A 19,631-nucleotide genomic window follows, 5' to 3' on the forward strand; every position below is an offset into this window, starting at 1 on the left:
TATCGTTTTCTCTCTGATTATCAAATCGTCATTCCCTCTGCATACGACCGACCTCATTTACCTCTGATGGTCTTTTGCCCTTTTTCAAGGATCAGTTTTGCGCCGGCCTGCGCTTTCCTGTTCACCTCTTCTTCTCAGGCGTATATAGATATTTCCACATTTCCTTGCACCAACTAGTGCTCAATTCCTTTAGGTTGCTGTGCAAGGTGGCTGTATTATTTTGTCTGCACGACATCCCTAATGGTGCGGTTAGCACTAACGGTATAACTCAAATTTTACTAAATGACAAAGTAGGTTAAGTTAGTTTAGTTGTGATCTAACACTTTGACTGAGTGTGTAGGAGAAATCCAGCTAGGTCGACGGACCGACCGGATAGCTGGCACGAAATCTAGATAGGTCGACGGGCTGACCGGATATCTGGCACGAAGCCTAGCTAAGTCGATGGGCCGACCGAATAGCTGGCACGAAGTCCAGCTAGGTCGACGGGTTGACCGGATAGCTGGCATGAAGTCCAGACTGGTCGACGGGATGACCGGATGTCTGGTAAAAGGTGAGTGAAGGTAAGTCACTGGAGGAGAGTGATTGTGAGAACGCGTCCCAGTTGACGGACAGTAGATGTCGATCCAGTTTAGGACCATTTGGGATTCCTAGACTGAGACCTTGACTAGTTCATGGTACTGGGAGGACAGGAACTAATTACTCTATTTTTTATATTGTGCTAACACTTGTCTTGTAGGGTATTTTGGACTAGCATATTTGTTGCAGGGCAAGAAAGAAAGCAAAGAAGCAAAGTTGCCTTCGGGTGAACAGTACCCGAAGGCGCCTTCCATGGCTATGGAAGGCGCCTCGGTACTGTTCATAGAAGGTGCCTTCCATGGCTATGGAAGGCGCCTTCCATGGATAAAAATTGACTGGTTCGCAGATAAGCACCGATCACTTCGGGATAGATTCTATCCCATTGGAGACGCCTTCAAAGCCCTTGGAAGGCGCCTTCTAAACCATTTATAAGGCAGTTTCAAGGAGGCATTGGATCATCAAGAATATTCGAGCTACTACGCGTACATTCAAGCTTCCGACTGCTTCCGGTTACTGCTGCTACTCTACACTGAAGCTGTTGAGTCCGACGACTGCTCCTAGGAGTTCCGATTGCGCCCGGCAGACAGACATCAACACGAAGTGCTCCATTATGATTTCTAAAAGTGTTGGTAACGTTTATTTTCTGTATTTAATTTCTACAAAAGGACAAGTGCAGTATGTTACACTTAACCTAAGTCTCTTGTACTCGATTCTCTCTTCTGGGGTACCGGAAGAGATTTTTAGTGGATTGCCCATCGATAGGTCCGCAGGACCTGGGCCTTGGAGTAGGAGTCGCCGAAGGCTCCGAACCAAGTAAAAACCGCTTGTGTTTTTCTGGTGTTGCTTTCATATTACTTTCTGCTGCTTACTCGATAACGATTTTCAACGAACACTATTCATCCCCCCCCCCCATCCCTCTAGCGTTTTCACGATCCAACAATCCCATTAGTACCTAGGGTGTTTCATTATTTTTACTATCCTAAGTTGTTCGAGCCGGGACCTTTCTCTTTCAAACTCGAGTGGGTGTAGTCTTCTTTGATAAAATATCGTCCTCCAATAAGCACTGGAAGGAGCATTATTTTTTTGTTCGTTTTCTCGCTCGGCCTGACTTTCCGACCGGGTGGCAGATGAAAGTGATGAAGTCTCCATCGCTTGGAAGATATTGAGACCGATCGGACTACCTCCAAGCAGCCTCGAGTCTAGCCGGCCAGAAGTACCACATACATCGACTGCTATTGGAGAGTGTCTTATGTGTTCAGATTGAGCCTGATCCGAACGCGGCTGCCCCTCACCCTAGGTATGCTCTTTCTTCTCCCCATCTTAAATCTAACTGTTTTCTCCTCCTTTCTTGCAGCTCAAATCATGTTGAGGGCATGGCTGAACGACAAAAGCAAACTCGCCGACGCGGCAATTAACGCCCAAGGCATTGCTGAGCTAGAAAGTCGTAGCCTACTGTCGGTCAACCGATCCGACCGGCGAAGCAGGAGGAAGCCACGCGGCGGCCAGGGAGGCAAGAGTAAGCCACGCGTCGGCTAGCAATGCCGCAACAACCACAGCCGAACTCCATCCCGAGCGGCCATTAATGGCGCCGATCGCGGCACCCTCGGAGTCTGCCACCTCGAGTAAGCCATTGATCCAACGACGCAAGAGGCACCAAGGGGAAGCCTCATCCCGTTCGGCTACCACTGCACTACAAACCTCTGCTCCCATTGCCTCACGTCTGCCTTCCAAGCGGGGCCAGACTCCATCTCTCACCTTTCCCGAGCGAAAGGTGGCCGCTGTTACCACTCCCCTTTCATCCGACCGGACACCCTCTCTCTCCACGTTGCCACATGGGCCCTTATGTACGCCGCCCGTCGTGTTCATTCCACCTCAGTCGTCCTTGCCAGCCGCCCACATGTCCATTATCCGCTCTTCCCCCATGCCTAAGTCCACAGGACAGGCCACCTCCGAGCCATCAGGTCCGAGCGGCCGGAGACACATAATGACCATCATTCACCTACCAACGAACGAGTGGCGTCATCCCGACAACGCCGAGCCGCGCTCCCCCGAACACCAAATTAGAATTCAAGGACCATTGGCACAAGTCTAGGATGATGCACGGGCCAGCGTGGAGACCATTCCTTCTAGAGAACTCGCGGACGGATATACTCAGAAGTCCACTGAGGTATTATATTATCGTTATCTTTACTTGTGTATTTCCCGATTGACAATCATTAACCTATTTTTATTGCAGTTCTGGGTTGAAAGTCTAGCCATGTGCTAGAGGTTGGCCTTCTTAGAGCATGAGCTACAGCAGCTGCGCGCTTCGAGCGGACCATTAGAGGCCTCCCAGGCTCATTTTGATTGAAGGTCGACCTGGAAAGGAGCTCTGAGCAGCTAATGGGCTTCAAGCAAGCGCACAATGTAGAGAGGAGCAAGAATAATGATCAGGCCCTACAAATTGAGCGGCTCACCAAGCAGGCTAACAGCTTTGAATCTAAGATCAATTCCGTCAATGCCAAAAAGCTCCGAGCCATCGAAGACTTAGACATCAAAAATAAAAAGGCTCGAGTTTTGACCCAGAATCTCAAGGAGGCGGAGGCCGCTTTGGCAACCGAACAGGATAGCCGATCTGCCGAGCAAGCGCGCTACGAATCTCCAGCTTGACGCAAAGATGTCGAACTAGATTCGTTGAAAATTGAATTGAAGGCAATCTTAAGCGGCCTTCAAGTCGTACCAAGAGGAAGAGCCCGAACAATTTAAAGTTTTCAAGCGCAACTATCTTCGTTCTGACCCTTTCAATGACAATCTCACCGATAGGGCTCTTCGCCTCTTCGATTATGGCATTGATGGGACTCTCCAACAACTGAAGGACGGCGGCTATCTTTCTCCAGTGTTGACAAACAAGATTATAAACAAGGAGAAGCTCACCGAGTTGCTGCCGAACAACGTGCTTGACTACCTCAACTAATCTTCTTTTTAGTTTTTAGGTTACCTCTTGTACTTCTCCTGACAGTTTGTAAAAATTTCTAAGTATCAATGAATGTGCGTCCATTCGGCGGTTTCCTAGCTTTTGTCATAGGGCACATTGTTAAATATTCCAAGTGTCCTTCCGTGCATCGCCGCTCGGCGCCATAAGATTGTCCGATAACACTTGCGAAAACCTTCAAAGTGTGAATCCTTGCGCTTCCGTTCTTCTAAGTTGAACCGGGGTTTACAGGCGCCGCTCGACTCTCCTATAACTTTCTTCTCAAGTTTAGCCGTCGCTCGGCTGTTGATTCGTCGACTCTCGAGTTTATAGTCGTCATTCGACTTTAGTTGGCGCAGACTCTCGAGTTTATAGCCACCGCTTGGCTATTGATTCATCAATTCTCGGGTTTATAGTCACCGCTTGACTGTTGATTTCGTCGACTCTTGGATTTACACTCGTCGCTCGACTTTAGTTAGCGTAGACTCTCGGGTTTATAGCCTTCGCTCGGCTGTTGATTTCATCGACTCTTGGGTTTATAGTCATCACTCAACTTTTAACTTAGCGTAGACTTAGGTATATAGCCGCCACTCGACCTTTGATTTCGTTGACTATTGGGTTTATAGTCCCCGCTCGACTGTTGATTTCGTCGACTCTTGGGTTTATAGTCGTCGCTCGACTTTTGACTTAGTGTAGACTCTTGGGTTTATAGCCGTCCTTCGGCTTTTAACTTGACCGATCGGCACAAAAGTCAGAGACACTTGGGGTTTTTATTTATCGTTCCCCTGTAATTACATAATATACGTCTATACAAGTGTATCTGAATTTAACCACGCACCACTCACCTAGCCCTATAGGGTTGGAGATGGTTTGCGCTCCAAGGTCACTCGAGATCTCTCCCATTCTCATCTTGTAAATAATAAGCTCCCGAATGAAGCTTCTGAGTGACCTTATACAATCCTTCACATGGGACTTCTAGTTTGGTGACGTCGTGGACCGACTTCGCTCTCTTCCATACAAGGTCACCGACCTGAAATGACCTCGAGATCACCCTCCGATTGTAGCTTTGCTTCATGCGCTGTCGGTAAGCCATGAGCCGGACGACGGTCTTATCTCGTACTTCGTCCACCAAGTCGAGATCCATGAGCCTCCAATAGGCATTCCCATCGTCGTAGAGTTACACCCGGTCGAACTCTACTCCAACTTCTACCGGAACCACGGCTTCACCCCCGTACACCAAATGGAACGGGGTTATGTCGGTCGCCTCTCTTGGTGTGGTACGATAAGCCCACAATACGCTCGGGAGCTCGTCCACCCAACTGCCCCCGGTACGGTCAAGCCGAGTCCGCAACCCTCTGAGGATCTCTCTGTTGATGACTTCCGCCTAGCTGTTACTTTAGAGGTAGGCCACTGACGTGAAGGCCTGCAAGATGTCATAACCCGTGCACCATTCCCTGAGCTTCCACCCTGCGAATTGTCTTCTGTTATCCGAGACGAACTTGCGAGGGATGCCGAACCGACACATGATGTTTTGCCATATAAACTTGATAACCTTGTGCTCCGTTATCTTGGCGAGCGGCGCGGTCAACACCCATTTTAAAAAATAATCTACCGCAACGAATAGAAATCTCCGTTGCTCGATCGTCATAGAAAATGGTCCAACAATGTCCATGCCCTACTGGTCGAACAGACAGGACATGGCGAATGTTTTTAACTCTTCAGTAAGTCGGTGTGGGATGTTCTGGTACTTTTGGCAAGACAAGCAAATTGCCACCGTACGAGCGGCGTCGTCTTGCAATGTGGGTCAGAAGTACCCGGCCAGAAAAATAATTGCTAGATTTTAAAAGTTTAAGAAAATAATTGCTAGATTTTATTTTGGCAAGAAAATTTATCTTGGGTTTCAAAATCTATTTTGACTTATTAGATTTTTATTAGAGTTGCCCGAAATTTAATTGCTAGAAACTAATTTGTTTAAACTATTAACATTATTGGCAAAATTATTTTTCCTAAACTTTCTATTCAATTTTTTCTGTTTTAAATTTTTATGAGATAAAAAAACATGTTATCTGTTAGCAAAAAAAAAAAATCAAAATTTTTCCATAATTTTTTATGATTCTTTTTAACAAAAATCAAATTTTTAAAATAAAAAATTTTCGAGGATTGATTTTTAAAAAATTTGATTTTTCTACATGTAACAATTATATTTTCAATATTCAAAAAAAGTTGTAAGTCGTTTTGACGTAAAACATATTTCTAAGCATTTAATTTCAAAAATAACTATTTCTGTATAACGATATCTGTTTTGGCTATAAGAAAAATAATTTTCTTGTAGAAATTTTTTCTATGATTAGATTGATTATGTTTGACATTAACAACAAATTTTAGAATTTTTGACCAATTCAAAATATTTTGTAGGCTTCATTTGGAAAATTTAAAGTATAATTCTTAAAAATTAGTTTATTTGCAAAATAATTGTGGTAAAAATACACATACTTGCATCACATATGTATAACCCTTAGAAAATTTTTCAAATTTTTCTCTCCCACTTTTTATTTTTTTCATATTTTTTGATGTGATCAAAGGGGAAGAGTAGTGTTAAATTAGAGGGAGGACTTAATTGCAAAATATTTATGTTATAATTGTATAATTATTTTCTATATACAATTTCTTGTTTGTTTATCCTAAGTTTAACTCGGGTTGATGCACATCAAAAAGGAAGAGATTATAAGTACCCTGGATTAGTTTTGAAATTGATCAATGAGTTAAGTTAGGTCCTGTGAGTTTGATAATTTGTGTCTAAGTGTGTAGGAAGTTAGGAACACAAGAAGTCGAGTGAAAGATGCAGCGAACGAGAAGGATGGCACGGGAAGGGAGTTGATGAGCTCGATGCATCCGAGAGACGAGAAGATGCAGAAGAGTAAATTGGTGAAGCGAGAAGACGCGCGCAGTGCATCTGAAGGACAAGATTCTGGGAGAAAGTCTGCTCGACAGAAGGCTGAAGTTAGATTCGGGTGAGCTCAACTTTAGATGGCCGGACCATCACCCAAGCAAAAGAAGTCAGAAAATGGTCAATTTAAGAGTTGAGTGCCTCCGATTGAACATTGATGACTTAAAGACTTGAGGCGCCTCGAATGCCCGGAGAAGTTGTTGCTACGTGTGGGACTTGAGAAGCCTTTGATGAACCGAAGCACCTCCGAAGAGCTTGAGTCGTTGTCGAAGAGTTAAGTCGCGGAATTCAGCTTAGCAGAATCAAAGCACCTCCGATGAACCGAGGCGCCTCCAGCATGCCAGAACAGTTGAACGTTGGTAGTGATAAGGATAAAGTTTATCTGGTTGGAGGCGCCTCCAAGCATTCGAGGCGCCTCCGAAGTGTCACGTCAACAATCGTCACTTTTGACCAATAGACTATAAATGGAGCCCTAAAGCTAGTTGTGAAGTAACACACTCTGTATTCAATTTTATATTTCATTTTGAGCTTCCAACTATTGTAAAGGGCTTCTCTGTAGACCCGACCCCGGGCCGGGTCTGGCCCGGACCCGGCCCGGGCCCGTAACCAGGTCAACGGGGCGGTTGCCCGTTGACCCGGTTCGCCGGGTCGAACCAGAACCGGCCCGGCAAGTTGCCGGGCCGGTTCCGGTTCCGGTTCATTGGTTGTAAAGCCGACGAACCGCCGGTTAACCGGCGGGTTGAACCAGCGGTTCAGCCGCAAAATTTTATTTATTTATTTTTTAAAACGGCTTAAACCGCCGATTAATCGGCTGTTCATAGCCGTTGGAACCGCCGGTTAACTGGCGGTTCGTAGCCGTTGGGAGGGTTTTTTGGGTATTTTTTTTCAACAGTTAGGATCATTTGACAGTTTTTTTATCAATGACTATGATTTAGTGTCCGTTACTATCAAAACTCTATAAATAGAGAGCTCATTTCATCATTTTTCACACACATCTTCTCTACTCTTAATCTCATTTTCGTATTCTCTAATCTCTACACGCTTTCGTTTTCAATTTTCAATTACAATGGAAGGAGGCCGCGGAGGTGCATCATCTCGAGCTCGGAAGGGAAAGCAAATAATGAATCCGCGGGAGGAGGACTGACATTCATCCACGGTGATGAGATCGGCATCTTCGAATCCGTCCAAACACAAGGAAGTCTGATTACTTAAGGTTCGAGAACTTCCTCCTCTAAAGTCTTATTTTCACTAAACATTTGAGAAGGTCACTCTTGAGTCGGAGAAATCGTGCAAATGTAAGCACTGCTTCCTAAATTCAAGCCGTGGTATGGGTTGTTGAAACGGCGTATAGAAGCGAAGCACCCGGAATATGGACTCGGGTTCTTAAACACAATTATCAAGATTTTCTTCAACTAGCGGTAGTACCGATTCGGTTTATTTTATATTCGGATAATAAATTAAGAGAATCATTAGCTAAATTTGTTTGTAGAACATCTTTCTTTTAGTTTTGGATCTAAATGCATATTTGAAGATTTTTGTAAAGAATCTCTTAATCCATGTGCTAAACGTGTTCTAGGACTACACTTACTCGTATAATTAAAAAATTAGTAAAACAAGGAAAAAAGAATTTAATTGATGAATTTAGTAAATTAGATAATAAAGTTTCTTTATGTTCAGATATTTGGAATCGTCAATTGCCTAAACCAAACAAGGTTTTCGTTAATGACTTTTGATCGATAATCTTGGTAATCAAAGATTATCCCCAATAAAACGCTTCCATGGAGTATTTGATGAATCACATAATGTTCAATACATCGCACAATTATTATATTTAATTTTAGAAGAATATGGTTTAACTCATAAAATATTTTCAATATCATTAGATAATGCTAGTTCTAATTCTACTTGTATAGATGATCTAAAATTTGTTTGTCGAATATTATTGGTAGTTTATTTTTTCATATAACGTTTTAAATTTATGTATTCAAAATGAATTAAAAATTTTAGAAAATTATATTAAATCAATTAAAATTACAATTTCTTGCTTATGATTGCATCCATCTATAATGAAACAATAGGGTAGGTTTTGTAAAATTAATGGAATGAGACCTAAAAATTTCCACGTGATGTACCAACACGTTAGAATTCAACATATCAATTATTACAAGATTCATTTTTATATAAAAAAGTATTATGTTCATTTTTTACACAATATATTAATACTAATATATATTTATTTTTAGAATAATGAAATATTTATAGCAGTATTTGTGAAATTTTAAAAATATTCAATGATGCAACCGAATAATTTTTTGATGTTTATTATTCCATTGCTCAATTAATTTTAAAAAAATTTCTAATATAATATTAGTTTTAAATGAAGATATTAATAATAAATCTTTATATTCTTGCATATTAATTATGAAAACTAAATGGGAAAAATATTTTATTTAATTCCTGAAATTTATTTAATTGCATTTGCTTTAGATCCTAGATTTAAATTAAAAGTTTTACAAGAAATGTTAACTTTATATTATGACGCTTTAATTCTAATTAAAGATTCTTTTTCTCCTGATCCACTTAATATTATATATAATGTTAGAATTTATTTATATGATATTTATAATCAATATTATCTAAAATATGGAACACAAATTAATATTTATGAAATTCAACAAACTACTAGTAGTAATTTAAAACTTACAAAAGCATAACTCTTATTAAAAGAACGAGCAAAATGATCCTAAGTTCCACACAGGAACTTGAGAATTATTTTACGATTTCTTTTGATTTAGTGAAGCGGATAATGAAAACTTCGATATCTTAAAGTGATGGTCACGAAGGCTCAAAGCTTTTCCGTTCTCTCCGTGATCATTAAAGAAATTTTAGCTTGTCCAGTGTCTATTGTTGTCAGTGCCAGCGGCAACATATTAGATGAACGACGATCAACTTTGTCTCCCGACTCATTGGAAGCCCAAGCATTACTAGACGATTGGACCAGAGTGAAGAAAAGAATCCAAGGAATGCAACTTTCAGATGACGAAGTTGAAGATTTTGATACTGAAGGAACAAATACGACAGGAACAGGAAATGGAAGTGAATGAAAATGTAAAAGGATAAAAATGTAAAAGAACTACATGGGATTTGTAAAGGGATACGTAGGCAACTTAAATAAGTGCAAGTCTTTTTTTCAATAAATTTTAATTTCTAATTTTTAATGTTTAATGTTTAATTTTTAATTTTTATTTTTTTTTAACATATTAATCTTGAACCGGCGGTTCTGAACCGTGAACCGTAACCGTCTTGGATGGTTAAGGTTAAGGGTCGACCTGCCTGGAACCGTCGAACCGGCGGTTCCGAACCGTCGAACCGTCGGTTCCGAACCGTCGAACCGTCGGTTCCGAACCGTGGTCAGGTCTACTTCTCTGCCTCCGACTTCTGTCGAAGAAGTTTTCTTAGTGCGCTGTCTTGGATTAGCAACCTCCCTGATTGTAAACTAAGTAAACCCGGAGTCCCTACTTTCTTTTATATTATTTTTATCTAACTTATAGTGTGTCCTTGCTATATAGAAAGCAAGAGAAGTTGTAATTTCAATTTGCAGACTATTGACCCCTCTCTAGCCATTCCACCGGAACCAACAAAACTATGTTGCTTGTTATGTCGTTCAATGTGATAATCAGGTGTGGCATAGACATTTAGGACTCCCTAATTCTGATGTACTTCGAATCTTGCTTAAAACTGGTTTACTTGGAAATAAAAATTCGAGTTCTTTTAATAATGATTTTGTTGATTATGCCTCTTGCAAATTTGGTAAAAGCAAAACACTTCCCTTTCCATTGTATAAAAGAAATAAACTTACTGCTCAAGCTGTCAAGCATGCTTTCTTAGAATATGTTGAAATCCCAAAAGGATTTCTTTGCTATGAACCTCATGCCCATCAAACTCATCAATTTGATTTAGTTTTATCGGTCTTACCACATTTTCTTGAGGTTTAAACCTGGTTATGTTTATCATAAACGCACTCCTGCATCTGATCCTCCTACAAGTCTCACTGAGGTTCTTCCATATCTTCGGCATCTGATCCTATCTCCACTGATATTATCATGAACGGTAATGATAATGGGTTGATGACTAAGCTTCAAAATGTATTGCATAGTACATTTAAAATGAAAGATCTTGGGCATCTCACGTATTTTTTTTGGGAGGGCGGAAGTTTACTCTCGAGATCATGGTTTGTTCTTGAATCAACATAAATATATCCAAGATCTCATTGAGCTAGCTGGTTTAAAGGATGCTATTATTGTTAATACGACAATGGAGGTGAATGTGAAATACCGAAAAGATGAAGGTGAGCTTTTGCTTGTTCCCTATTTATATAGGCAAATTGTTGGTAGTCTTATCTATCGAACAATCACAAGGCTCGATATCTCATATGTTGTCCATATAGTTAGCAAATTTATGCAATCACCTAGACATCTTGATTTTGTTGCAGTTCGTCGCATTGTTCAATACTTAATTGGGTCATCTACTCATGGGTTGTTTTTTCCTACAAAATCTACTCTTCATTTGATTGTATATAGTGATGCAGATTGAGCTAGTTGCCTGAATACTAGGAAGTCTACAATAGGTTGGTGTATTTTTCTTGGAGATGCGTTGATTTCTTGGAAATATAAGAAGCTAGATTGTCTCTAAATCTTCCACGGAGGCTAAGTATCGAGCCATGTTTGTAGCTTGTTTTAAAATTGTATGGTTATGTGACCTTCTCTCCGAACTTGGATGTCCTCCACCTCATCCTACTCCATTTCATGGTGATAATACAAGTGTCATTCAAATAGCTGCAAATTCAGTATATCATGAACACACAAAGCACATAGAGGTAGACTTCATTATATTAGGGAGGTCTTTACTCGAGGTGTTATCACTCTTCCTCATCTTGCTACTAATCTTCAAATAGCTGATGTCTTTATGAAAGCTCTGAAAAGGCAACAACATATTGATGCTAATAAACTTATTGTATATCCTTGATTACCTCTCTAAGATTTTCATTATTGTTGTATATATCCATTGTAATTATTGTTGTATTTCTTCCTATATTAGACTCTCGAATTAAGGGATTTGATAAGCTGTAATTATGGTTGTATCTCTTCCTATATTAGACCCTAGGATTAAGAGATTTGATCATTCTTGATGTTTATATATTGTAATCCTCTTGCTGAATTGGGAGAGAAAAACATTTTCAGAAATTCTCATTTATAATTCTCAAGTTAGCTTCATTTTCAGACAATTGGTTGACAAGCATGCATATGAATTTTACAATAAAAATAGTGAGAAATCCCTGGACAAGCTTAGCTCCAATATTTGAAAACTTCATCTACCCCACTGTACCTATGTCAGACACTGACACTTGGACGACACTCTGAATGGAGACCAGATGCCCCTGTTATTCTATATAAAAATATTTAAAAGCAGCTGTGTTTGATGTTTATATCCATGCCTATGTCGAATGCTCGTGCAGTAAAACTCTAAAGTTAGTTTCATTTACTGCAGGATTTGATCCTTTTAGATAATTTATAAAGATACCAACACTAACTGACTAAATTGAAATGGCATATCCTAACCCAAGTTAAGGCAATAGGAAAACATTCTGAGATCTTGATGCACAAAGAGATGTATAATATACATCAGCATATATTTGATGGTCAGAATGGCATCATAATTGCATGGCTCCTTTGCAATGTGCATGGCCAGCATTCAAGACACAAAGTTGCATTGGAAACCTCATGCTAGTGGGAGATTTTTCCAGAAAAAATTTGAAATTAGCACTGGGAGAAAATTGACTATGAAGAAGATGCTTAACACGAGCTAATCAATCACTTATGACTTAACAATCAAAAGAATTTCTAAAAACAAAAAAAGGAATGTAGTTTAAAAGGTGCATAATTGAAGTGTATTACTTGCACCATCATATTAAGTTGTTACTTGTTGTGATGACTACTATAAATTATTAGCTGGCATAAATTACAATTTGCATAACAAAGAATTACCTTGCCAACAGGATAAGCTATTGGGTAGCAGATGATCATTAATATGCGCACTAGCCAGACCAAGTTTGCTCCCACTGCCAACCCGTATCTGGTGCATATGGCTTGAGGAATAACCTGGATTAAATACAACATGATAAGTTCTAAACAGAGAACAACCAACCTATAATCAATCAAAAGTAACACATGATTACCTCACCAAAAGCCAGCACAAAGGTCACAGATAACACAATAGCAACATATGGATTGAATATCCTGTCCAGGTAGAGAGGAAGAGCCTGCAGCAAATGAGTCAGTAATTGTAGTATCATTTTAAAGAATCAAGTATAAAAAGATAAAATCAAGTAAGTGAAATGCTAAACTACAAAATTATAGAATATGTTAGAAAGATAATTTGCAGACATGTATTGGTGGATCACCCCTTCCTTTTCTTCAAACATAGTAACAATTAATCATCATGACATTAATTTAATGACTGGAGCCATTACATAAAATGCATGAAATTCTGATTGTCAACTTTCATGAGCATAAAGGAGAATATCTCCACCGTGGTGAATCTAGTAGTAAACTTAGTGGAAGTGTCAAATTGTTGAAGAGAAGTCCTTGGCGTAACAATTCTAGAGCTAATTTTTTATGGTAATCTTCAGGAGACTAAGGTTCCTGAAAGTTAAAATATGATTATTATTGGAAAAAAAAAATTCTGACAAAGGTGCAGTGGTATATCTTTGCACACCACTTCAAGAGTTAGCAATTCAAGCCAAGCCTAAAACCAAAATATAACATATTTATGAGTGCTTGATTGCTGCTTAAGGTTGTATCACTATTTTAAGTCCTTATAAATACCTTGTTTCTTTAAAAAGAGATCAAGACAACAAATTATCAAAAAGAATCCAAAAAATATAATGTGTCAGCTGAAACATCAAAATACATGATGAGAATAATCAGCTTACAAGCTAATTCTTAAATCGGGATATAAGTGATGGCAATGATCTACAAACTTCTGAAGATAAAATCCTTGCTATTGAAAATCATAAAGACGCCTTTCTGTCAGGATCCAACATAAGTGCTACAGTTTTTTGCAGGTACTTAATGCAATAAGAATTTCTGACTTTCATACCATAATAACTGCAGCTAAGGCACTTAAGAAATTTGAGGAATTTAGAACAAATTCATTATTTGGACAGAAAAAAAGTTAAATGCACACCTCCATAGCAACAGCATTACACAAAAGCAAAGTTACAAGAAGCTGATGTTGCTTTTGAACAACAGGAAGAATGGTAGCTGCAAGGAAAGTGCAAAAGAAAATCACAAGATACAGATAATAAGAATAAAATTCAGTACTTCAACACAAATTTTGGTAATTATGAGAGTAAAATATAACTTCTATCAACATATGATCTGCTATAATGTTCAATTGTGCATAGTAAGCAACAAAACAACAATCAAGTTTTTAAACCATTAAGTGGGGTCGACTATATGGATCCTCCTACGTCATTGGGTTATCCCCTACTATATCCTCATATATATTTAAATGAATCTTATTCTATTTTATCATTGCTAACCAAGCCTTCTTTAGCCTTCCTCTTGCTCGATTAATGTATATATTTGTCATGGTCTCACATCACCTAACTAGAGCATTTATTGATCATCTAAGTAAATCCTCTATCATCTTAAACACGTATCTCGAAGTTTTTCCTCAATAGGTACAACTAATTTTTTCTCTAATGTTCTCATTTTTTATCCTATCCATTCTCATACATCCGCACATTCACCTTAACATTCTCATCTCTGTAACTCTCATCTTCTACTCGTGTGTTCGCTTCATAGCCCAACATTCAGCTTCATATAACATAACAGGTCTAATTGTCGTTTTGTAAAACTTCTTTTTAAATTTTAGAGACATCTTCTGATCACAAACAACACTTGGTACCCTCCTTTACTTGAACCATTGTATTTGTATCATATGTAAAACATCTCTATCATCCCCTCTATCCTTTTGCAAAAATGATTTTTGATACTTGAAGCTTTTGGTTACAAGTAACTCGTCATCTCCTATCTTAACAATTGACTTACTACGTCAACTACTAAACTTAAATTTTATATATTTTGTAAACATTATGCTAAACCTAAAATCTTTTATTGTGTTTCCTGCCAAGTTTCGAGCTTAGCATTTACTCCTATCAAAATAATGTCTTATGCAAACAACATGTACTATGATAACTTGTCTTGAATACATCCAATGAGTTCTGGTCTAAGATTGAGGACGTGTGAACCATCGGTGTCTTCGAGGTTGAAGGGTTCTGCTAATCTGGCGGTGGATGAGCTCTATGAATCTCTACAAAACTCGACAAGAGTTAGAATGGAGGTCAAGGTAGAGCCTGGCTCAGCCACTCCTAAGGACTCTGTCATAAGCTTTTTCTAGGTGAACATCATGTATAAGTCTTGCTTTATTTCCCAATACTTTTCAATAACTTGTTTAAGAAAATGTATAGCTTCTATCATTAACCTTTCAACCATAAATCCAAATTGATTTTCGATCACCTTGATTTCCTTCCTTAATCTTTGTTCTATCACTCTTTTCTAAAATTTTATAATATGGCTCATTAACTTAATGCTCCTATAATTCGTATAATTTTTATGTCTCTTTTATTTTTATACAAGGGACCGAGTACTTACCCTTCACTAATCAAGAATTTTCTTCATTTTCAATATCAAGTTGAATAAATTCGTAAGTCATTCAATACTCTGCTTCCCTAGGCATTTTCATACCTCTATTGGAATATCATATGTTCCAACTGCTTTTTCCATTTTTCATCTCTTTTAAAGGTTTTTCTACTTCTAAAATATAAGTTCATTGATAAAAATTTAAATTTATATACTACCTACTTAAATTTTCTAAGTTAAGTTGGTCGCCTAAACTTTCATTTAAAAGTTGAAGAAAATGTAATTTCCATAACTTCTTTATTTCTTCATCCTTCACTAGTACAATATTGCTTTCATTGTTAATGCATCTTATTTGGTAAGATCCTTTGTTTTTCTATCTCTTTAGTTATTTTATAAATCTTTTTTTCCTTTATTTTGTATCAAGCTGTCGATATAAACATTCGAAAGCTTCATTTTTTTTTTACTTCACTCACTGCTTGTCCGCTTTTGGCTACTACAGACTTTTTTAGCTTTTCTTTGTTCTTATAAGTCTATACATTGTCCATGTTTCCGTTACTTTCTCCTCTACTTCCTCATTCCACCACTAAGATTCTTTATTTGGTGGTGCCCATCCTCTTGACTCACTGAATACGCTCTTGACCACCGATTTTAAATTTGATGGCATCTTATCACATGGCATATTTGAGTCGTTATGTATTTCTCCTAATATTAGAGTCCTACCCTCTCTTTAAAGATATTTTACTTCTTATCCTTTAACTTCCACTACTTGATGATAGGAGTCATGCACGTTTTCTTTCTACTGACACTATAGGTGCATATCAAATATCACTAACCTATGTTGGATGGTTAAGTTTTCTTTCAATCTTTACAAATTTTTCATGTTATCGTAAAATCCAATATAGTGTTCCTTCTTCATTTCTTATTCTAAAACAATAACCCACGTACACCCTATCATATTCCTCATTTCTTACGCTTACATGCCAACCTTCTAGTAAAATCATCTCATTTATCAAAAAAATTTGTACTACCTCATTTAAGTGTTCCTGAAACCTAGGTTTAGTGTCTTCATCTAATGCTACTTGATGTACATATATGTTAATTACATTAATTTTTTTTTTTTTTTGCTACAACTATCTTGAGACTTATAATCATATCTCTTTTCCTAACTACTCCTACTACTTCATCCCTTAATGAACGATTTACAACAATACATATTCCATTTCTTGCTTTACTCTTTCCTATGTATCATAACTTACCTAAGTATGCTATCATCTTTGTCATCTCTTCTACCCATTTTATCTCTTATAAATATAAAATATTAATTTTTATCCTAATCATCGTATCTACTATCTCAATTGTTTTGCGGTGAGAGTTTCTACATTCCATGTTCTAAATTTAAGGCAATTGATATTCCTATAATATATGCTCTTATCCAACCTAAGGTGAGAGAACTCTTGTATATTTAACACTACATCCAAGCTCTCACGGAGATGTAGCAATCATTGCCAAGACATTGCAATCAAACCTTACAACGTGTTTTTGAGGAATAATCTAGCATTATTGCAATAGTTTGATGAATGTATACATAACATTTACCTATGTTTTAGGTTGGTTGGCAACCTAAAGCAAGCCTCTTTCTTTATCTGGGCTTGGGATTGGCCATGGCAAGATTTATTCGCCATAGGCGGAGTTTCAATTGTACAAAGTGAGCATGCCAAATTAACCTAATTGTCCTACCTCTTAATCTTTTATTTTTCTTTCTAAGAAGCTCAAAACAACATAATAGGAAGTGGAAGTAAACTTCAATCCTCCTATCTGATGAACGAGATCAGGTAGAGTGGATGGGCTAGGAGCAACTCCAAAGCATATGAAGACTTCTTTGAGGTGGAGATAGTTCAATAAGGATCATAAGATCATAAAGCTTTGTTCATAAATCTTCAACTTGAATGTCAACTACAAGGACGATCCATATTATTAAATATAACATCATTAACTGCAATCTAATCAGTTCAAGTGACATTTGAAAGATTTCATACTGTTTTAAGTACATTCAGCAACTCATCTAGTAGGCAATCCGCTTCCCATTTCGTTCAAAATCAAAACGCCTTGCGATATAAATTGTTGGTATAGAAATAAAAAAGTTGAGTGAAAAAATCAATCAAATAACCGTAAGACTCTCTTGTTATCCTATAAAAGGGAATAAAACTTCTCTAAACACGTCGAAAGGCCTACCTGCTTGCTTCTTCTCGACAGGAGTCCCACTGCGATGCAGGATCTCCAGCTCGACGAGTCCGAGCGACATCAACCCCAGAGTAAGTCCGGACATGATCCCCGCAAATAGAACGAGAAAGCACGAAATCCCGGCGTATGCATACCACGCAAACGATCCGAAGGGGATGTCTTCCCCCTTAAGCAGCACAGCCCCATCATTCCCCGCCGGCGTGGCTATCGCCGTCAGCATCCTCGCTACCACCGCCGCATTAATCCCATGCATCGTCGCCTTGCCTCGCGATCCCACTCTCCTTTCGATCGCCGATCCCCGGAGCAGCCTGCGACGAGGGTCAGCGACGAGGGCTCAGCGATGAGGCAACAAGAACTGGGCGTCGCCAAATACGGATCGGGAAGGAAGACCGGAGACTTTTCTGAACGGAAAGACACCACGACCACGACGAGACACCAATCAGGCTTTTTTTATATCGATATACAAAATAAAGCCGCGTTAATAAAAATAACTGGAGGCAACTAATCAAAAGGTGACTTTTTGAGCGTGCGTGTCTTCCGCGCGACAGCGATTATCGGAGACCAGTAAGGCGTTTCGCGAGTCTCCGAAATTTGAACGGTGAGATGGGAGAAGCCTTGCGGTTGAACGGATGAGATAAATTCTAGCGTCGATGTGCCGTTAAATTGAAGGTTTATAAGAAATATTTTTATTTTAGAAAGATCTGCCGGCTCATTGATTTGAATATTCGGGCCCTTTATCGAAATGCATTCAAGAATAATATAATTTTTAGGAATATTTCGATAAAAATTCCGTTAGTTTTGTAAAAGATTAAAAAAAAAAAAGTCTGTTTAGAGTTGTGAGACTTACATAAACAAAATTTTATATCATTTTTTATATAAATTTAAAATAAAAATAATATTTTTTATCAAATATTAATACTTATTTATATTTATTTATATTTAAAATATTTATTTTTTTATACATTTTATTGGTGAAACTTTCTAAAATAAAACGTTAAAAATATGTAAATTTTTTTTAAAAAAATAATTTTTTTATGAGTCCATAGATTGACTCACTTAATCCATAATTTATTTTAGATTGGATTGAGTTAAAGATTTTTTAATCCACTAAAATAATGGATCTATTTGTCCCATCCTATCAAATGATATGGATTGATTCGTCTGACTATGGATTAATTCGTCTAACACCTTTCATGCAAAAGCTAATTTTTGTTTTTTTTTTCATAAAAATAAAATGGGCTCCATCTTAACGAAAATCACAGGACTTGTTAATTATCCTCATTAAAGTTCCTTTAATTTCAAATCAAATAGCTACTATCATTATGGTAAATGATAAAAATAAAAAAGATTGCTCCGGTGTCAGAGTATTTAATTTTTTTTTTTAGACATAAAGATTGAATCTTATTTTTGATAAATTTTAAAATTAATGAATAATTTTTTTAATAGATGAGTGATATAAGAACATTGGAATAATGAGCTATCCATTATGAGCACTTCTTTATTTATCTTGATAGCTTATAAAAAAATTATATCGAATCGAATTGATCATCCCAAAATTAATCGTCATAAGTTAGATATTTACTGTCAGCTAAAAAAAATTATTGAAAATAATTAAAATTTAGAGGATCGAGAAAGCACTAGAATAAGTGATTAGCGTGTTTTGCTAACTCCCGTTCTTCAAAAACTCATTTAAAAAATAGCAGCGGACATAAAGCAAGCATACAAAAATAGTTTTGTTTTTACTTGATTCATAGTCCAGCTGCTTCTAGTTCAAAACTCACGATCGTTGATCACTTACGATGGGTAATTCCCTATTAATCTTTTTCTCACAATAAGAAAAAGACTCGTCCTTACAAAAGTTGAGGGATGGTAACATGTTTATCGTCCCCTTTTAAAATTAAGTATGAAAGACAATAAGTAAAATACAGCTTTTACTGATAATTAAAAATCAAGTAAAGTGTGGTTGTTGGAGCGACATTTTGGTGTCGTAATAGCGTTTATGAGTACGAAGCACTTGGAAGGAGCAGACAATGATTCTTTGAAGTTGTTGTTCCAAGGGTCTTTTATAAGGTACTCCAGGCGCTTGGATCTACTTAAGATACCTGATATGGTGCATAAATAGGGGCCCGACAATGCCAGAAAGTAAATGGTCAAGAGGACGTGACAATCAATAATCAAGGGGGAGCTCCACCCTCCGTATAATTCCCAGTCG

At 37.9% G+C, this 19,631-nt stretch overlaps 1 protein-coding gene across 1 annotated transcript in view; it reads right to left on the reverse strand.

Annotated features, from left to right (window-relative positions):
* Window positions 1-17,850, reverse strand: part of LOC121975981 (DUF21 domain-containing protein At4g14240-like) — a 36,648-nt gene extending 18,798 nt beyond the window's left edge. The window contains exons 1-4 of the mRNA XM_042527933.1: window positions 17,411-17,850; window positions 13,719-13,795; window positions 12,709-12,792; window positions 12,518-12,631 (exon numbers count right to left, since the gene is read on the reverse strand). Of these exons, the coding sequence (XP_042383867.1) occupies window positions 12,518-12,631; window positions 12,709-12,792; window positions 13,719-13,795; window positions 17,411-17,672 (537 nt within the window). The 5' untranslated portion in view covers window positions 17,673-17,850. The remainder of the gene's footprint in view (window positions 1-12,517; window positions 12,632-12,708; window positions 12,793-13,718; window positions 13,796-17,410) is intronic.
* Window positions 17,851-19,631: the final 1,781 nt, after the last annotated feature.

This window comes from Zingiber officinale, chromosome 4B, assembly GCF_018446385.1.
Source record: "Zingiber officinale cultivar Zhangliang chromosome 4B, Zo_v1.1, whole genome shotgun sequence".
Classification (NCBI taxonomy): Eukaryota; Viridiplantae; Streptophyta; class Magnoliopsida; order Zingiberales; family Zingiberaceae; genus Zingiber; species Zingiber officinale.